At 36.9% G+C, this 16,650-nt stretch overlaps 1 protein-coding gene across 1 annotated transcript in view; it reads left to right on the top strand.

Annotated features, from left to right (window-relative positions):
- Window positions 1-16,650, top strand: part of ntrk3b (neurotrophic tyrosine kinase, receptor, type 3b) — a gene marked incomplete at its 5' end in the record, with an annotated part of 265,513 nt that overhangs the window by 203,474 nt on the left and 45,389 nt on the right. Inside the window, 1 exon segment of the mRNA XM_014015557.1 lies at window positions 2,244-2,432. Within this exon segment, the coding sequence (XP_013871011.1) occupies window positions 2,244-2,432 (189 nt within the window).

Below are 16,650 nucleotides of genomic sequence, written 5' to 3'. Positions count from 1 at the left end.
CCCCCCCCCTCCCTGAAACATAAATTTAATATCAACAATGGTAATGCACATCAAAAGAAAGATAACTGCTGTCAGAAAGATGAGGAATCGTTTTTAATGAAAAGCTGCAAATTTAATTTTACTTGTTTTATGCTAGTTTATCTACTTTTAGTGACAGCGGCGTTATTCATATTCATCTTTTTGATGACCTCAACACTCATTGATTCTGTTTGTTTATATTTATTGAAACTATCACGACTTCCCCTCCTTGTTCACAAGGCTTTTATTAACTGCACTGTTAGGCTAAAGTTTTATGAGCACTTTTGACTAAAACATGCAGTTCATTTATTTGACAAGCAACAATGGGTAGTGGTTAAAATATCCCACTCTGAAATGTGACAACGCTTCAAGAGGTTGATAAGTTATCAGTTTATGAGGATTACTTTTTCCTAAACAGACATCGGTGTTTCTGAATAATGGTGTCATTCTGGTTGTAGAGTTTGCAACAGATTGCAACATCGTGTTTTTTTTATGTTTATTATAAAAGATCAACATTGGCACCAAGAGTGTGATATTTCAGAATACATTAGAACAGTTAAATATGGACAAAGGTGTTAATCTTCTTCAATTAACATTAAAGTTATGTATAACAAAAAATGAAAACATAATGCAAAACACAAAGCATAAATCTATGCATTACGATGATTTTCACAAAAATACAATGTTTATAACAGTGACGATTTAAAAAGTAAAAGAGTGGCCTGTAACAAAAAAATAAAATAAAAAAATCTAGTGTAGTTTAATTCAGTGATTCCCACCTAGGGGTATATTCTGGGGTATACGAGGATATTACAGGGTGTGTGTGGAAAAATTTCCCAGGTGTGTAAAAATAATAATAAAAATAGGACTGATATGCAGGGCCCTATGATTTCCACAATGTGGAAATTGCCGTTGGAATCATGGAATTAACACAAAAATGTACGAAATTTGCTCTTTTGGGCGAGTTTCTGACATATTTTGGACAATACAGTGTATTTTGCATGCTGCTGTTTTCTGCACCTGCCATAACCAGGTTTATTTATTTATTTTTTTTATTTAAATTTATTTAATTATTCACTTTCAAGGCAACATATTTATCTTTATGTTTAATTTGAGTTGAAAAAAGAAATACAATGCCTGAGAATTAAATGTTCTAGTGGATTAAATAAATATTTTTATAGTTTTGGAGAAACATTACGTTTGACTGAGTGGGTACCAGTGGTATNACAATGCCTGAGAATTAAATGTTCTAGTGGATTAAATAAATATTTTTATAGTTTTGGAGAAACATTACGTTTGACTGAGTGGGTACCAGTGGTATGACAAATTGGCTCGGGGGGTGCACAAGTCTAAAAAGGTTATGAACCACTGGTTTAAGTTACATGTTTGACTCCATTTTGTTTAAGCTCATGCCACAACTCAAAGACAGGTCCATTTATAATTTATAATTGAGCATTTTAAGACCTGTCACTTGTTAATGATTCAGTTAATCAGCACCAGACAACTCACAATGAGAATATTTTGGGATTTCAGCTCCAGTCCTGTGTTCTCAAGAGTTGGTCTTGAGTTGAGTAGGAAGCTTTTATTTTTATTTTATTTTTTTATGGCTAGTACGTTGCAACATTAACAGCTCTCATAAAAAGTGAACTGTTTGCTTTGTTTGTAAAATATCTATTTTAAGGTGGGTGGAATTCAAAGGTTGAATCAACATCTTGATATAAGACAAATTTAATCTTTTGTCAAGTTTAGTCAATAAAACACTTTGTTGTTTCACAACCTGAGTTACTGAGTTATCGATTTAAATGAAAGTACTTGCTATCATTGCCTTACTAGAATACAATATAGAATCCAATAATTCAATCATGTTTTGCCACTTTAGTTGAACTCTGTTCATATAAAATTATGTACCCTTCTGTATTCAGCTTTTTCAATTTGCCAATTTGTTTAAGTATAAATGTTTCACTTCAAACAAGTGTTGGATACTTAAATCATATAGTAAGACAATAACTGTGCTTATATTAAATTATACTGTTATTTTTCATAAATTTGCTGAAGAAGTCGAATACAAATCCAATCAAAATATGCTTTATCCCCTTAAATGTAGTGTAATGAAAGTGTCAGACATTGCAGTCACCAGTAACACAGACAGGAAAAGATTATAATAAAGCATTTAACCTGTGCATTTAACCCGTAAAGTAAATCAGAGTTTCTTTTTGATCTGACAGGTCCAGTAGCTGTGATCAGTGGTGAGGAAGACTCTGCCAGCCCTCTTCATCATGTAAACCATGGGATTATTACCCCATGTACTCTGGATGCGGGTCCTGATGCTGTTGTGATCGGAATGACTCGTATACCTGTGGTGGAGAATCCTCAGTACTTTAGACATGGACACAACTGCAACAAGCCGACCACTCGTAAGTCCTCCCAGCTGATGTCAAACGAGCTCAGAACAAAAACATGAACAATGTTTGAATTAACAAAAACTTAGACATGGATAGTTCCACTTAAAACACAGCCAGTTTGTCCTACAGCGTATGGCGCCAAGAGAAGTCAATGGAAAAATGAAAGGTTTGGGGATTTTGGAGTTGCTGGCTCCGCTGTATGGTGTTTGGACAGGACATTAACTCTTCTAAAGATACAAATAGTTTCATGTACAMAGTGCCCCTCATTGTGTTTTTGTTTTTGCTTATCTGGATTAAATATCTGGCTTCTTAACACTGAAACAGCAGTGCTGTGTTTAGCAAACATTTGAATGAAGACGTGTAATACATAACTTTGTCAAGCTCAGTCTTTGTTATTATAAATCATTAATATAACATTGTGAGTTGTAAAGAGAAAGGAGTACCCGGTGTTTATAAATGAGGTTTCATATAATAATACTGTACGGTGCTGTTGGAGAACGCAGTATACCTGACATGGTAATGCAGTAAATGCCAGATATGAAACACCACATCTTTATGAGCCTCATTTTGACTGCTACATATTCATTGTAATGAGCTGTGCAAATCTGTGCTAAGTGTTTTGGCCCTCAAGGCCAAAAACGTATAATTTAATATCAGCTGCAGAGTCTGTGTTATTGTTTGGTGTTAGCATCTGGTAGAACGCTGCCAGACTCTGCACAAACAACCCTGTTTAGGCGAAAGCAGCATTTTGTAATCGGCTGCTGGTGTTTAGAAATTCACCCCCCACCCCTCCCTAAAATCCAGCCGCACTCCCTTGAGACTCGTGCTCCAAGTTGGGAAAAGACAAGACCACTTTAAGGCCTAATTACTCACAATTACATTGACTGCTCAGGAGAAACAGCAGCAAACAACTGTTCCAGCAGCTACAGGCAGCCTTGCTGCCTGCTGCTTCCACTCCAGATGATGCCAGTCAAAAAGCCCAGCGTTTTAGCAAAAAGCTCTCTCCTTCTGTCCGAATGCCAGCRGCAGCTTTACTATACACTTCTCTGTCTAGCTCAGATCTGGCTGAGTCTCAAAATGGTTGCTGGTCAGGCTAACAGAAGTTGGCTCCTGAGTTGGAGCCAATGAGAAGAGAGGAAATCCCATTTAGAGGTGATAAATAAATGACATGGCTTATGTATTATGAATAGTATGAATTTTTAATGTGCAGTCGTGTACTGATTTATAACATCTCACACCTCAGACAGGAGATCTGATTGCGAGCTAATGAATAAATGACAGTAGGCACAAATGAAACTTTCTCCGTACTCTGTGCACCTGGAAATGGATGTCAGACCATGCTTGTGCAATATTGCAGCTTCCACATAGGTCTTACTGAATGTTCTTCCTCTCTCAGTATGCAGTACGTCTCTGCTTTCTTCAGATTTGATTCTAGGTGCACGCATTAAAAAAAGGAAACCATGAGAAGTGAACCCTGTATTCATCACAAGGTCATAATGGCCACCGCTTTCTGCCATTGGCTAGGAAAACAAAATAGATCTGAACGGCTCCTGCCTCTGCCGATCATTCGCTGAATATGAATGCCTTCTTTACCCTCAGGACACGCACACGGAGAAAGGAAATTTCTCTGTCTATCCGTGTGTAAATCTGCAGCATGTGTGTGGGTGTCCGCCAGTGAAGATGAATTTGTGCGCRTATGTGGATGTGGGCGTGCTGTTGGTGCAGCTTGTAGGGATGAAGAATTTGCCGTTATGTCACCTTACATTCCCTCCGCCTCCTCTATGATTTGATGTGTCAGGAGTCTCTCGGGTGCCCCTTGGGTTCTCAGTGTCCTGCTGGCCTTGTTCAGCGTGATTGTTCTGCAGCACTCTACCAGATACAGTGTAATGTAACTCTACCACACTCAACCATGAATCCATAATGTATTCATTCATTTACTTGAAAGCTTCTTATCCAAGGGAACAACATGCTGCTAACACACACAGAAACTGGGTTTTGCAGTGACGACACTAGCTCACGCTTACACACATTACTTACCTGTGTCTATCAGGAATTCACTAATGTGATGGTCAGTCTTATTTTGCTTCAATGATCACACCTTTTGGTCATTTTCTCCTGTTTTAAATTCAGCTCCTGCAGTGACAAAGCACAGGGGATTTAGTTTATAGATGTTGCCATTTTCCTGTTTAAACAGCTGCTTATAATGACCACATTAAAGACAGAAAACACTACTGTGGCTGTTACAGACCAAGGCCTGAAATCAGTAATTGAAGAACTATAATAAAATGATTATAGTTGCCGTCTTATTGAATCAGAACCTATGTACACACAGTTTAGAGGCCATCGTCAGCTTTAGCGCCACTGCTATTCCGATGCCAATTTAAAAGCAAAAAGTGCCTTCGCACCATCGGTCGCTCTCTGAGCTGAACCATTGGCCTTGACTTTTGCTGCAGTAAACAGGCAAGCTGTGACCGATGAGGACGTTTGCAGAGATTGGCCTTTTGTTTTTCACCAAGAAAGCCGGAAAAAAAAGGCTAATCCTGAAGAAAAGTTGCCGCATTAGGGAGATAAAAGCAGAAAAGGCAAAGGACAATTCTTTAGCCTAATGACAGATCCATATCTACTCAGATCTTCTGTCTCCCAGCAAGTGCTTTTGTTTTATCACCAAGTTAGCCATTTTAATTACAGATTTGTCACATCCCGCTGGCTAAAATTAGACAATAGCTTTTGATTTTGAGTGTAGCATATAGCCTTTTATTATGTCCATGTTATTATGGACATCACTCCTGGGCAGTGCTTGAACAGACCTCTCTTTTCTGTCCCGTCCACTTTCAACACGATAAAGACCGAATTGTGCTCAAGGTACTGTTTTGTGAAAATTAATATATTTCCAGTAGAGACAAAGAGTGATGAATATGGTCCCTAAAAAGCTCAGTAAATGAACGTAAATGGAAAGCAGACTGATTGAATGGCAGCATTGTGTTCAAAGCCTGATTCCATAAATTATAATGTGATTAAGAAGAAACTGCCCTGCAGGCGAGCTAACTGAATTCAAACAACCTACTTTAGTTTGTTACTTAAAAAAGTCCAAACGTTCCTTGAAGCTTAATTAAAAAAAATTAAAAATAAATAAAAGAGGAAGCAAAATGGAAACTTCTTAATGTAACCAATGGCTTAGAATTCTGTGAATTAACCCAAATCACCTGCTGCCTTATATGCCACAGTTTTAAACTAAAAGCATTTCATGTTGTGTAATGATGAGTTTGTGCTGTTCTAGTCAAACCTTGTAAAATCAGGTGGTGCACAACTCACAATAATGTAATATCTTACACAATTTGTGAGCACTAAGAGTACAAGTTTATTATAACTCTCAGCTACTGATACAATTTTAACTCATCTGTAAAACTGAGTTATAATAATTTATTCGCTCTGGTTTCCGTATTGAATTAGTTTCACTCTTGAAGCTGTTCATTTGTAGATGCTGATCCAAAATTTATATTCAGAACATTTCATCTAACATGTGGTGAGGGAGTGTCAAATTTAAGTGTTATCACCAAACTTTTAAGCAACAATAATTGTTCATGTGTGGTTCACATGCTTCTGTGCGAGGGGTATTTATTGGGGAGGATGTTCAGCCACTGCAACTTCAATTTTTTAAAAGTCAGTCAATGGTGTCAGCCATCTTGAATCGGGTTGCCTGTAAAAGTGAATACAGTACAAGTAAGTGTCTTTTTTTCTGAGAGTTTTATAAAAAAAATCTTCATTTTAGCATATTTTGCTAACAGACAGGCAAATGCACAGTCAAACACATTATTGCCCAACTGTTTGCTTTAAAGTTACTTTTGAAATCAAATGAGATCACATAATTCCTCTGTTTCTGTCAAGACAATAAAACAAAACATATTTGAGTCACATAAAACAGAGTATTTTAGAGAGCAGCAAACTTCCCATGAGTGTGTCAGGGCAAGGCCATGATGATTATTTGATTCCCTTCTCTGTGGACCAAGCTTAAAGTGTTTCAGCTGTGGCATAAAACAAACCTAAATCATCAACATTTTTCCCAATAAAACTTACATAAAGGGCTTTTCTGGTTTTATAGAAACACAATTTGTCCTGCATCTACAGGGAATAACAGCTTAGGGGAGGATAGCATGCCTCATCTTCTCTAAGATGTCAAATATAGCTAGTGAAGACTTTTAAAGAAACTCCCCCGGGCAGCAAGTGTAAAGTACTTAGTGCTTAAATGTACTTAAAGCTTAAACTTTAATCCAGCCATAACACTGGGGTTCTGCTTAAGGGGAAGCCGTCGTCAAAAGACATCAATCAGTTTTATCCGCAAATTCTATAAATGTTGCATGGAGCCGCTCTGTATTCATTATTAGATAAATACATTGCATTGTACAACAATATGTGGAGGTAAAATAGCACTTTCAAGTGGAATTCATTTTTTTATCAGCTCTAGTTTCACAGTAGTTTTTAATTATTTTTAATTTCATCACAGCCACATTTTGTAATGGTGTACTTTGAAGGCCAAACAAACCTTTCCACTAAACTCTGGCTCATTGTAAAGCAGGCAGGATTCTTTTTTTTTTCTTTCAGCAAGCTCAACAACAACTACATTTATTCAGGTATTATGCAAAAGAATAAAAAGCACCACTGTGTGTGGGCCACAAACTGTGGGTGKTTTTTTTTTTCATTTGCTTTTTATTTGGCTCATGCAGCAGCAAGCAAATTTGATTTTACAAAAGCAGATCTTGATCAGTATCCTGTTCTCATTAGACAATATTATTTATGTTTCACAAATTCTAATATAGTTATGAGCACATTTAAAAATAACAGGTTTACCTAAGTGCTGTACATAAAAGAGCAGCAATGAAAAGCATATGTATTTAAAAAATAAAAGAAAAAATGCAAATAAAAATGACATTATAGTATAAAAAATATCATAATTCAGTTTGGTTTAAATTTTGAAAAAGTTTTCAAAAATGTTGAGAAGTTCTACTCTAAAAAGCAGTGTTGCAAGCGCAAAACCTTGAACTCCTCGCTGATTTAAATTTATTTCTTAGTACATCCAAGATCTTTGTAACCCTCTTTGTGTAAGATTCAAATGCTGGAGGAGTAACAATGTGCTAACTCATTTATTGATTCAAAACAAACAATACAATCTTAGAATAAATTCTAAAATAAACAGGAAACCAGTGCAAGGAAGCCTGGTTAATACTAAAGTAAAGACTTCCTATAATGATCTAGATCAGTGGTTCCCAAAGCTGGGGTCGGGACTCAAGTTGGGGTTCTCAAATTATTTTCTGAAATAATTACACAAAAAAATGACAAATAACAACAACTTTTTTGCCTTTGTTTTTACAAAAGTTTAAGGTTAGTGTACTTACAATGTACAAAAATAGCATAATGAATATTGTCCTTGTTTATTTGATGTGAAAACAGTGTTTATCAACCAACAAAAACTGGGGGCACAGGTCTTTGCTGCTGGTATTTTGTGGGTCAAAAGCTGAGAAGTTTGGGAACCACTGGCCTCGATGGCATGAAGGCATGAATCAATTTCTCAATGTCTGCAAATGAAAGAAATAACTCAACCTCTGTAAAAGCCTGCAGCTGGAAAAAAATAACTAGCTCTGACAACTGCATTTATTTGTCTGTCAGAAGTAAACATGTCAAAAATTGCACCCAAGAAAATGTGTTTTTTTTTTCTTTAACATTTTCAAAATGTCAGGTATATTAATATTTAGCAAGTAAACAGCCCTTTTTAAAGAACCATAATGTTGTTGATTTTTGATTTTGTTTTTAACAGTCGGTTTTGTGTCTGCATTCATTTCTACATTAAACTCAACTGTATCTCATTAAGTCTTTTTGGTATCTGATAGCTGAAATACTACAGAGTCTCTGTACTTTCTAAATATCAATATGAAAACAATCAACATAATGTGTCACAGTCTCTCTTATGGAATCAGAAGTAATATTTTAATAAAACTGTTGCATTTGCAAATAGTGACCTAAACTAGTCACCTAAACTAAGCCTCATTGTGAAGTAGGAGTTTTAAAAAACCTCACAAAAGAAGTTCTGTAAACTACATTTAGCAAAAGTTCCTGCAGTGCAGAACCAAAAAAGTAAAAATAAAAAATAAAACGCACCTCAGGCTGTCAGTTAACTATCTATGTAAACCAGGGGTGCCCAAACCTTTTCCCCTAGAGGGTCAAAATGAAAATATATCTGGGGGCCAAATGAAATAATAAATATTTTTAAGGAAATTATTTTTATTTATGATTAAGTTAGCAGCCAATTTGAAGGTCCACTTTATTTATTTATTTATTTATTTATTTATTTATTTATTTATTTATTTTTATTTTTGTCTGTGCACTTAGAGAAAGTTTGACTCATGATCGGGCTGCAAAGGCTTGCGGGAATTTTCATAAATTGATCAAATTTGTGGTCTTTAAAAGTGCTCAAATCTAAATGTGGGCTTAAATCAACTCTAAATGTATCTTTTAATAACTTTTATATCATGTTTAATCTTAATATAATTGAAAGATAATGTAAGGACCATGAGTGAAAACTATCTGCACTACAGCTCCACATGGGTGTCAATGGAAATATAGTGTTCTATACTGGACTGGAGATTACAACCTAGTAACCAGTGCAGCTGCTGGTGGGCCAAAGCAAAGGGTTAGGTGGGCAAACCTTGGCCTGTGCGCCCCACTTTGGTCAACTCTAATTTAAATTAACACAATTAGTAAACTTTAGTTTGCTAGACTTTGTTGAAACAATTCTTATTGGAAATAAATCTTAAACGATTGGAAAGCCTGTTAATTTCCATTTTAAATAGTGCCATATTTGTAAGGAGCATGTATTTATGAGATAAGCAGTAAAATTGAGTTTGTGGGTTGCACACATGAAAAATCTGCCATTTTTTTCTGTTGCATTTACCCTAGGTGCTGCCAATCAGGTGTCTGGTAAGATTAATTACCAAGAAGCATTATTACAACAAACAAATAATCTACCAAACACAAATTTACTTACTTTTTGTGCTGAGTATACTTGCCTACCTGCTGGAAATTATTCTAAACATAACAAAAATATCCTAGTTGGCATTCATTTTTCTTAAAGTTGGGTTGTTGAGATGAAACACGATGCTTTAGTAAAGATTGGGGACATTTACTTTTGATTTAATCAGGTTTTTTGTCAAATCACTAAAACATGTTGGCCACCTGCACATTAATTTAATTTCCTTTATTTATACAGGTTAGCCTCATTGAAACACATTTGTCTTATTTGCAAGAGACACCTGTAATACAGAAATACAACAGTAAAATCAATACAACCAATAAAAAGTTACAAAATAAACATATCCGCAAAAGCCCATCAAAATAAGTCACCCTAACTTTAAAGTAACCAACATAAAAAAACAATTCAAAAACAGGTCCAAGTGTTTACAGATGTGAGCTGCAGTTCTTTCATTAAAAGTTTAAATTTCAATTAATGAAAATCAGAAAGGGTGAGTGTAACTGATGCTGTCATAGTGAATTGTGTGATAAAAGAAAATAATGGATTTAGGTTTTTTTATGTTAGAAGTTTTAAATAGTGTTACAGTGGATTGTGGGGTGACTTGTTGTCTGTGCTGACTGGGGTGCTGCACTTGAAAGCACTGATGTTTTGCAGTCATGTAAAAACACGACTCTCTCTATTTTTTATGAGCAAAACTAATCATGTCATTTCAACTGTCACTGAAAAATGAAGTCATATTCTAAAACATAAACAGACATTTGAAAAGAAAATGTGTGAAATAAAAAAAAATGTCTTCACTTGTTACAAAAGAAACCCACTGACACCTCGCAATCGTGAATGCAAGAATGATAGCAAAAGGTTTTACATAAAAACGAAGCACCTGGCTTACTTCCTGTGCTCTTCTCTAAGCATTTTTGGAACAAAGTGAGCGTCATCAGAAAGGAATCAGGCAGCCGCAGACACACGGGCCGGCATTCAGCCAGCAGCGACTGGGTTAGGAGTCGAAACCCACTGAGAGTTAACTGTGAAAGCTGTCCTTCATGTCGCAGTTTTCCAACCATGCCAGATGACGCACAGCCCCAGTGCTGCTGTGAAATTCATGCCAGAGGGCTTTTTGTTAGCTATCAGCTGCTGGATGAGTGCCTCTTACCTAAATACTGTATTCACCTCCTGTGGAGCCGTAGACCAATGAAACCAAGGCTACATTAAAGTCATCTCTGTAAAATGGAAGGAAATGGTAGAAAATGACTTTTTTAAAGAAAGTCTGAGTGAAATGTCAGTTGCCATTTTATCAACAAAATACTTAGCAGTTTTGTTTAAAAGCTCTGCCTTGATTGAAGTCCCTCTGTTTTATTTTGAGATGATTTTTGCAAGAGTTCCTGAAATCCAAACCCTCTCAAATAACAGTAAATGAAATAAGTCGATGTTTGAGATGTTGCTCAAAACAAGAGTTTGTGTGGATGTCCTCAGCATTTTTCCACTGTGCCACTGCTTCTCAGAGGCAAAGCTAGGAGATGCACATTGATCAACCCAGCACAGGAAAGCTGCCAAAAAGAAAAATACTCACACACAAATAAGCCATAAACACACACATAAATGCACAACGTTGCTAGGTAGTTGGAGACAAAGGCACACTCGTACAGACACACTAACACTGGAGAAAGTTGGCAGGTAGCTGCAGAGAAATGCACACACACACTCACACGCAAACATTCTTGGGTGCAGAACAAAGCCCTCCAAACATCTGTTCTCCCCCAGCAGCCTGACCTGACGAGCTGAGTAAATCTCAGAGCTGCGTCGCCTCTCTCTCCAGGGACAATGTTTGCTGGCATTGAGGCCTCAAGTGAGCCTGGACAAATGAATGATGCTGAGCTGTGGGATAGAGATTTAATCTCAGGGCTTCACAGCGTGCTACTCTGGGTAAATAGGCTGCAGGATGCTGCCCGAGTCGGCCCTGCAGAGGAAACTGAAGGTTAAAGTAACTTGTCTGCACCACTGTCAATAGGTGTGCTCAGTAATAGTGGCTGCTATCCCATCAGTGGAGCGGAACGAGGTGCCTCGGTGCAAAACAGACCGGATGAATTATTCACATGAGGAAGTAAAGAAGAAGAGACAGCTGGTACAAACATGGAGCTAAACTGGCCTTTCAGTGTAGGTGTTTGAATAGTAACACAATTTATTTTCTTAATTTCACAGGCTGTGTAGATTCTTAACAGTTTAATAAACACCTAAATAACCAACCAAACAAAAAGCTCTTAGTTAAACTGATGTTATAAATGCTGCATTGTTAACATTATTGAAATAAGCCAAACAAGAAATAATGGTGGTGAGTTTCGGGCATTTTTATAGCTTGAATTCTGTAATAATACATATATATTTTTATAAATGCTCTGGATCACATTACATGTATTGTATAGTTGATATAAGCCTAAAGATGAAGAGACAATTTATGTAAATAAATAAGTTAATATAAATTGCTTGCTTTTAACAAGCAACTGTAGTTCAAATGTTTGGGATGAAAAACTGATTATAGTTTTTTAACTAAATAGTCTCCAAAAAATAATTGAAAAAGCGGCATAACTACACTCACACATCGATCCCTTTATAAGGTCTATTATACTGCTTTAAATATTTAAATCATCTAGCAAACCTGGCCCTTGCCTTCCTACACAGTTCCACTCAATTCTAGTTTCCCTTCACTGCTCCGTCTGGGATTTCTCCCATAGAAAAGGATTTCTTTGGGAGAATTGTTTGGGTCAATCAGAGAACAGAACATCGATTTTCTGCACAGTGTTTGCTTGTAGTTTATTTTACCTGGACCAATCAGTAAACAGAAGGCAGAGTTTTGAAAGACGTCGATTTTCTGTGCAGTGTCTGCTAGTTAGTTTAGCAATGGTCATGGAGGAAGTGAATGAAGCCAGTCCGTGTTGAYAAGGCTTCTAAATTAAATTAAATTTGACTGACAAAGCAGCAGCTCTCATTTACAGCCATCTTGTTCGGCTCGGTACTTTTCTCCTCTCAGTAGGTTGCAGCGCACACGATTTCTGGTTAGCTTCTTAGCTTAGCCTCCTTCACAATGGAGCTGGCACTTGCAGCCAACCAATCCAATTATTTTAAACATCAACAGAGGCCGCGCCTCCAGCAAGAATCACTTTYTATAGCCGAGAGTCCAGACCCTTGTWYGAAGCAAAGTGAAGGACAAGGGTCTGGTTTTTATCAGGCTATCATCTAGTTAATCTTGCCCCAGCTAATAAACAATCCTCAATGAAAATCTTTCATGAACAAATGTGTTTCAGACTTAACTGTTTACACAACACAGTCAGATTTCTTGATGTTGTGATTAAGTTGATATAATTCTGTGCAAACAAATGCTAATTTCAGTTTTCCACGTTATATAAGACGTATATAATAATCATCTCAACTCACTATAGAAGCRAAGAGTAAATAGGCAAGATCAAATATAAAGTTCTGAAATAACTGAGAAAAAGTAAAAACAAACATGTCATGGCTGTAGAAACATATGGTTTAAAAATAAAGTTTCTCAATCTCCACCTGCTGATAGATGACACTGTTTGATCCAAACAAAGCTAAAGAACGTGTGCAATGGCAGACAGAAATAATAGGCTTTAATAGCTTGATGGTGACAGCACGACAGGTATCTGTGAAAAGCTCATCCTTGAATGATTATGACTGATGGTGGAGTGAAAAGGACAGAATGAACATAGAGGCTTATAAAAACACATCATTTGTTTTCGATGGAAATCTCATACAGTAATAAGAGATTCAGTTGGGAATAAAAGCTGAGGAATCGTCACATCTTTAGGAGCAGAAACACTGTCAGAGACATTTGGCCCATCAAATCCTGTCGGAACACATTCAAAATTAAAATTTACACATTTTTTTAAGTTGGCTCTTGGAAACCGATTTTTACAGAATGAAGCTGTTTTTGACAGCAGTGATGTGTTGGTGTCCCTGGTGGAGCTCCCGCCCTGTAAAGCTACTGCCAGCTTCAGCAGACACTTTTTCTTTTAAATCTGTTTTAAAACTGGGGCATTTCTTCTATTTAACAGTGATTTCAGAAGTAGTAGCGATGACACAGTCTGACAGAAATGGCAAAGGAACAGGTGACATTTCCCATGAATCACCTTCTCAACATGTTCACAACCAGATGGTCTCACGCTTTTGAAGGATGACAAAGGGAGAAAAAAAAACACCCAGAGGAAATYGGACTGAACATTTAATCTCTGTTTTGAATGAGGTAACGTTTGGGAGGTTTAGCTAAGCAGTTGGTGAACTCTTTTGGGTAAAACCAGCCTGATGAGGCTTTCACTTCATCAAATCTGATWGGACATTAAAAAAAAGAAAATGGAATGGTCTTTTTTTGCTTCAAAAGGCTCAGAGTGGACTAGAAACTATTCAAGTGCTCTTAGCTTCATTATTAGTCTAAGATGTACAAAATGGGGTATTATATATTTCGTATAAAGTTGTCCTTATTTGATTATTTACCGCGTTTGTTTTAATTAACAGAGAGCAAAATTACTCTAAAATTATGAATTAAAAGTGGCTTGTTGGCTCAACATGCTAACTCATCGAAGCTCWCGTGCTGCTCTGATACAAATAGAATTCACAGATGCAGATTCAACCCAAACATTTAATAATAACAAAAACAAAATAAAAAAAAAGATCTCAACACACTGATCAGAGAAAATGTCCGCTGCATTTTCTTCCTCACGCAGTCCATGACCTTTTTCTGAGTAACAAACAAGTCCGACTGCGCATGAGCAAACACCTCACAAGTCTTACTGCAGCCACTAATTGAGGAGCGAGCAGGTAGGGACAGCTGTTCCTGCAGCAGGCGAGAGACTTGACTCTGACACGGCAGCACAGTTGTTGCTAAAGGTTTGACATTAGTCATTAAATAAAGGAGCCGAAGTGAGATGAAAAGATGCTACGTTCCAAAGAAGAGGCTCAGTTTCCAGAAGAGGTTATAACATCAATTGTTTATTGATATCAGTTGTGTATTGATGTACTATTGCGATGCACAATAGTAATGCTATAGGAAGACTTGAGATATTTTAAATATTTTCAAACCAAAAACACAACTTGAAAGAGCAAATTACTTAGTAACAAACCATGTTTAAAATGTTCTGAACCTGACAGTTGTTAAGAAACTTCTTGCATTATTAGTTAATGAATGCAAACTACCTTACAATGTTTTTGTCCTTGGTTAGAATGGAGCACACTGCTTGCTGCCCGTAAAGTCACCCACTCACTCCAATTTGGCTCTGTGACTACTTTTCTTGCTGACTCAGAGGCAACAATGGTGGGTCAATTTCAACCCCCTGTCCCTTCATTTTGCATRCTTCACCATTATGAGATGAAGGCGTCTCAGGTCCAACTGAAAAGAACCATGAAATGGAAACTTAAGTTTGACTCAAAGCTGGTTTGTCAAAACAAGTAACGTTGATTTACAATCAGCATCTTTTAGACCAATAAAGCCAGACTGAGTTAGGCCTGAAAAACAAAGGTCAAAAACAGTGGTTTAGCGGGGGTGGAATAGATGATATAAACCATTTTTTATGTACAGCTAGGTAGCACAGTTACCTGAGGCTCTTTTATGTGGGTTTTCTCCAAATGCTCCTGGCTTTTTCCACAGTCCAAAACATGCATGTTAGATTATTTAACTTGTCAAAACATATCCCTATGTGAGTGGTTGTCTGTCTTGTTCATCTCTTTGTGGCCCTGTGATACACTGGTGCCCATAGTGAACCCTGCCTCATGTCAAGTGACGACTAGGGATAGTCTCCAGCTCTCTGTGACCTTCAAAATGAACAAGGTAATAAAAATATGGATAGATGGAAATTAACTATGTTCTAAAATTACCATTGGGAAAAAAAAAAACTAACTAATTAAAGATATGGACATAAATAACCAGTATGTCAAATTGGTTAGCAGAAGTTTTAGATGTACTGTAAATGGCAGTCTGAGACGTGCTGTTTCTTCATTAAGTTTCAAGCATTGTCTCTGTAAACCAGAAGCTTAACATCTGTATAAACAGTACCATCTTGAGGCAGGGCTAAGCCCAMCGTCATTCAGTAGATAAAGGCAAGTAAACAAATTATCATACTGAAGGATCAAATGGTCTTATGGGAACAGATGCTTCACCTGATGTGCTCTAAGTGCAGACACATTGGTGTTTTTAAATCAGTGCATTAAAGGCCTGTACATGGCCTCGTGTGTAATTACTCGCTCCATGGCATATTGTCCATCACAGCCATCCAACAATCAGGTTTGATTTAACGAAAGCAAAGAACACACAGATGGAGGATGGATTATATCCCGGAATCTTTTTTTTGTCTCCCGTGATTGTATTAGACTTGGTGACTTAAGAAACAGAAAGCCTGAAGCTGTATTGTAAGATTAATGCCACCCATCTCAGCATATGGAACAATAGGAGAGCCATAAAACTGAATAAAGCTGTCGAAGAATGAGGATATGAATGCAGAAATACTGATGAATCAATGTAGGAATAAAACCATTGGAAATTATAAATTTAAGTCTTATGATGGTGCTGAAATTGGTGTCTTCCACTGTTTCTTTGTTTACAGTGAAAAAGAAATTAAACTCAGCTGTTATAACTAAACTTATTATAAGAGTTCCCTTTTAATTAAATTTCCATTTTCGTAATCAGTATTGTTTTTACTTCTATAACACTAGCTCTGTTTCTGTGGAGAGAAATGCCATCTTTATCATTATTATTTTATAGCAGAAAGTATGAAACACAGCTGAAGCTCTGAGGCCCAGTCTCATWGTGATTTTTATCTTAAGGTCTCATGGACACTATGTATTATGTGTGTGTGCAGACCTACCAGAACGCCATGGCTTTCATGGTGAATCTACAAGCTGTCATGTTTTATTCAGAGTGAGCCACAAAGAGTAGTTCTGTTCAGGAAAACCTCCTCAACTCACTCACACACCTCCTTTCCAACTGTTTCTACCTGTTCCTGCCTTTTTGTCGCTTACCCAGCCTCATAGTCTGTAGAGACGCCAATTTTAAAGGATTATCACTAAAAAGAAGACAAAAACTAGATACAGCATAGCGGTAACATAATGACCCCGACACGCAGAAATGCTGCAGAACTCAGAAGTCTTTATTCCTAATAAATGTCATGCTACTAGGTGCATCCCAAAATTGTAGGGGTTTGGGTG

This window comes from Austrofundulus limnaeus, unplaced genomic scaffold, assembly GCF_001266775.1.
Source record: "Austrofundulus limnaeus strain Quisiro unplaced genomic scaffold, Austrofundulus_limnaeus-1.0 Scaffold131, whole genome shotgun sequence".
NCBI lineage: Eukaryota > Metazoa > Chordata > Actinopteri > Cyprinodontiformes > Rivulidae > Austrofundulus > Austrofundulus limnaeus.
Note: the sequence above shows the minus strand (reverse complement) of the source record. Positions and strands in the feature narration are given on the sequence as shown.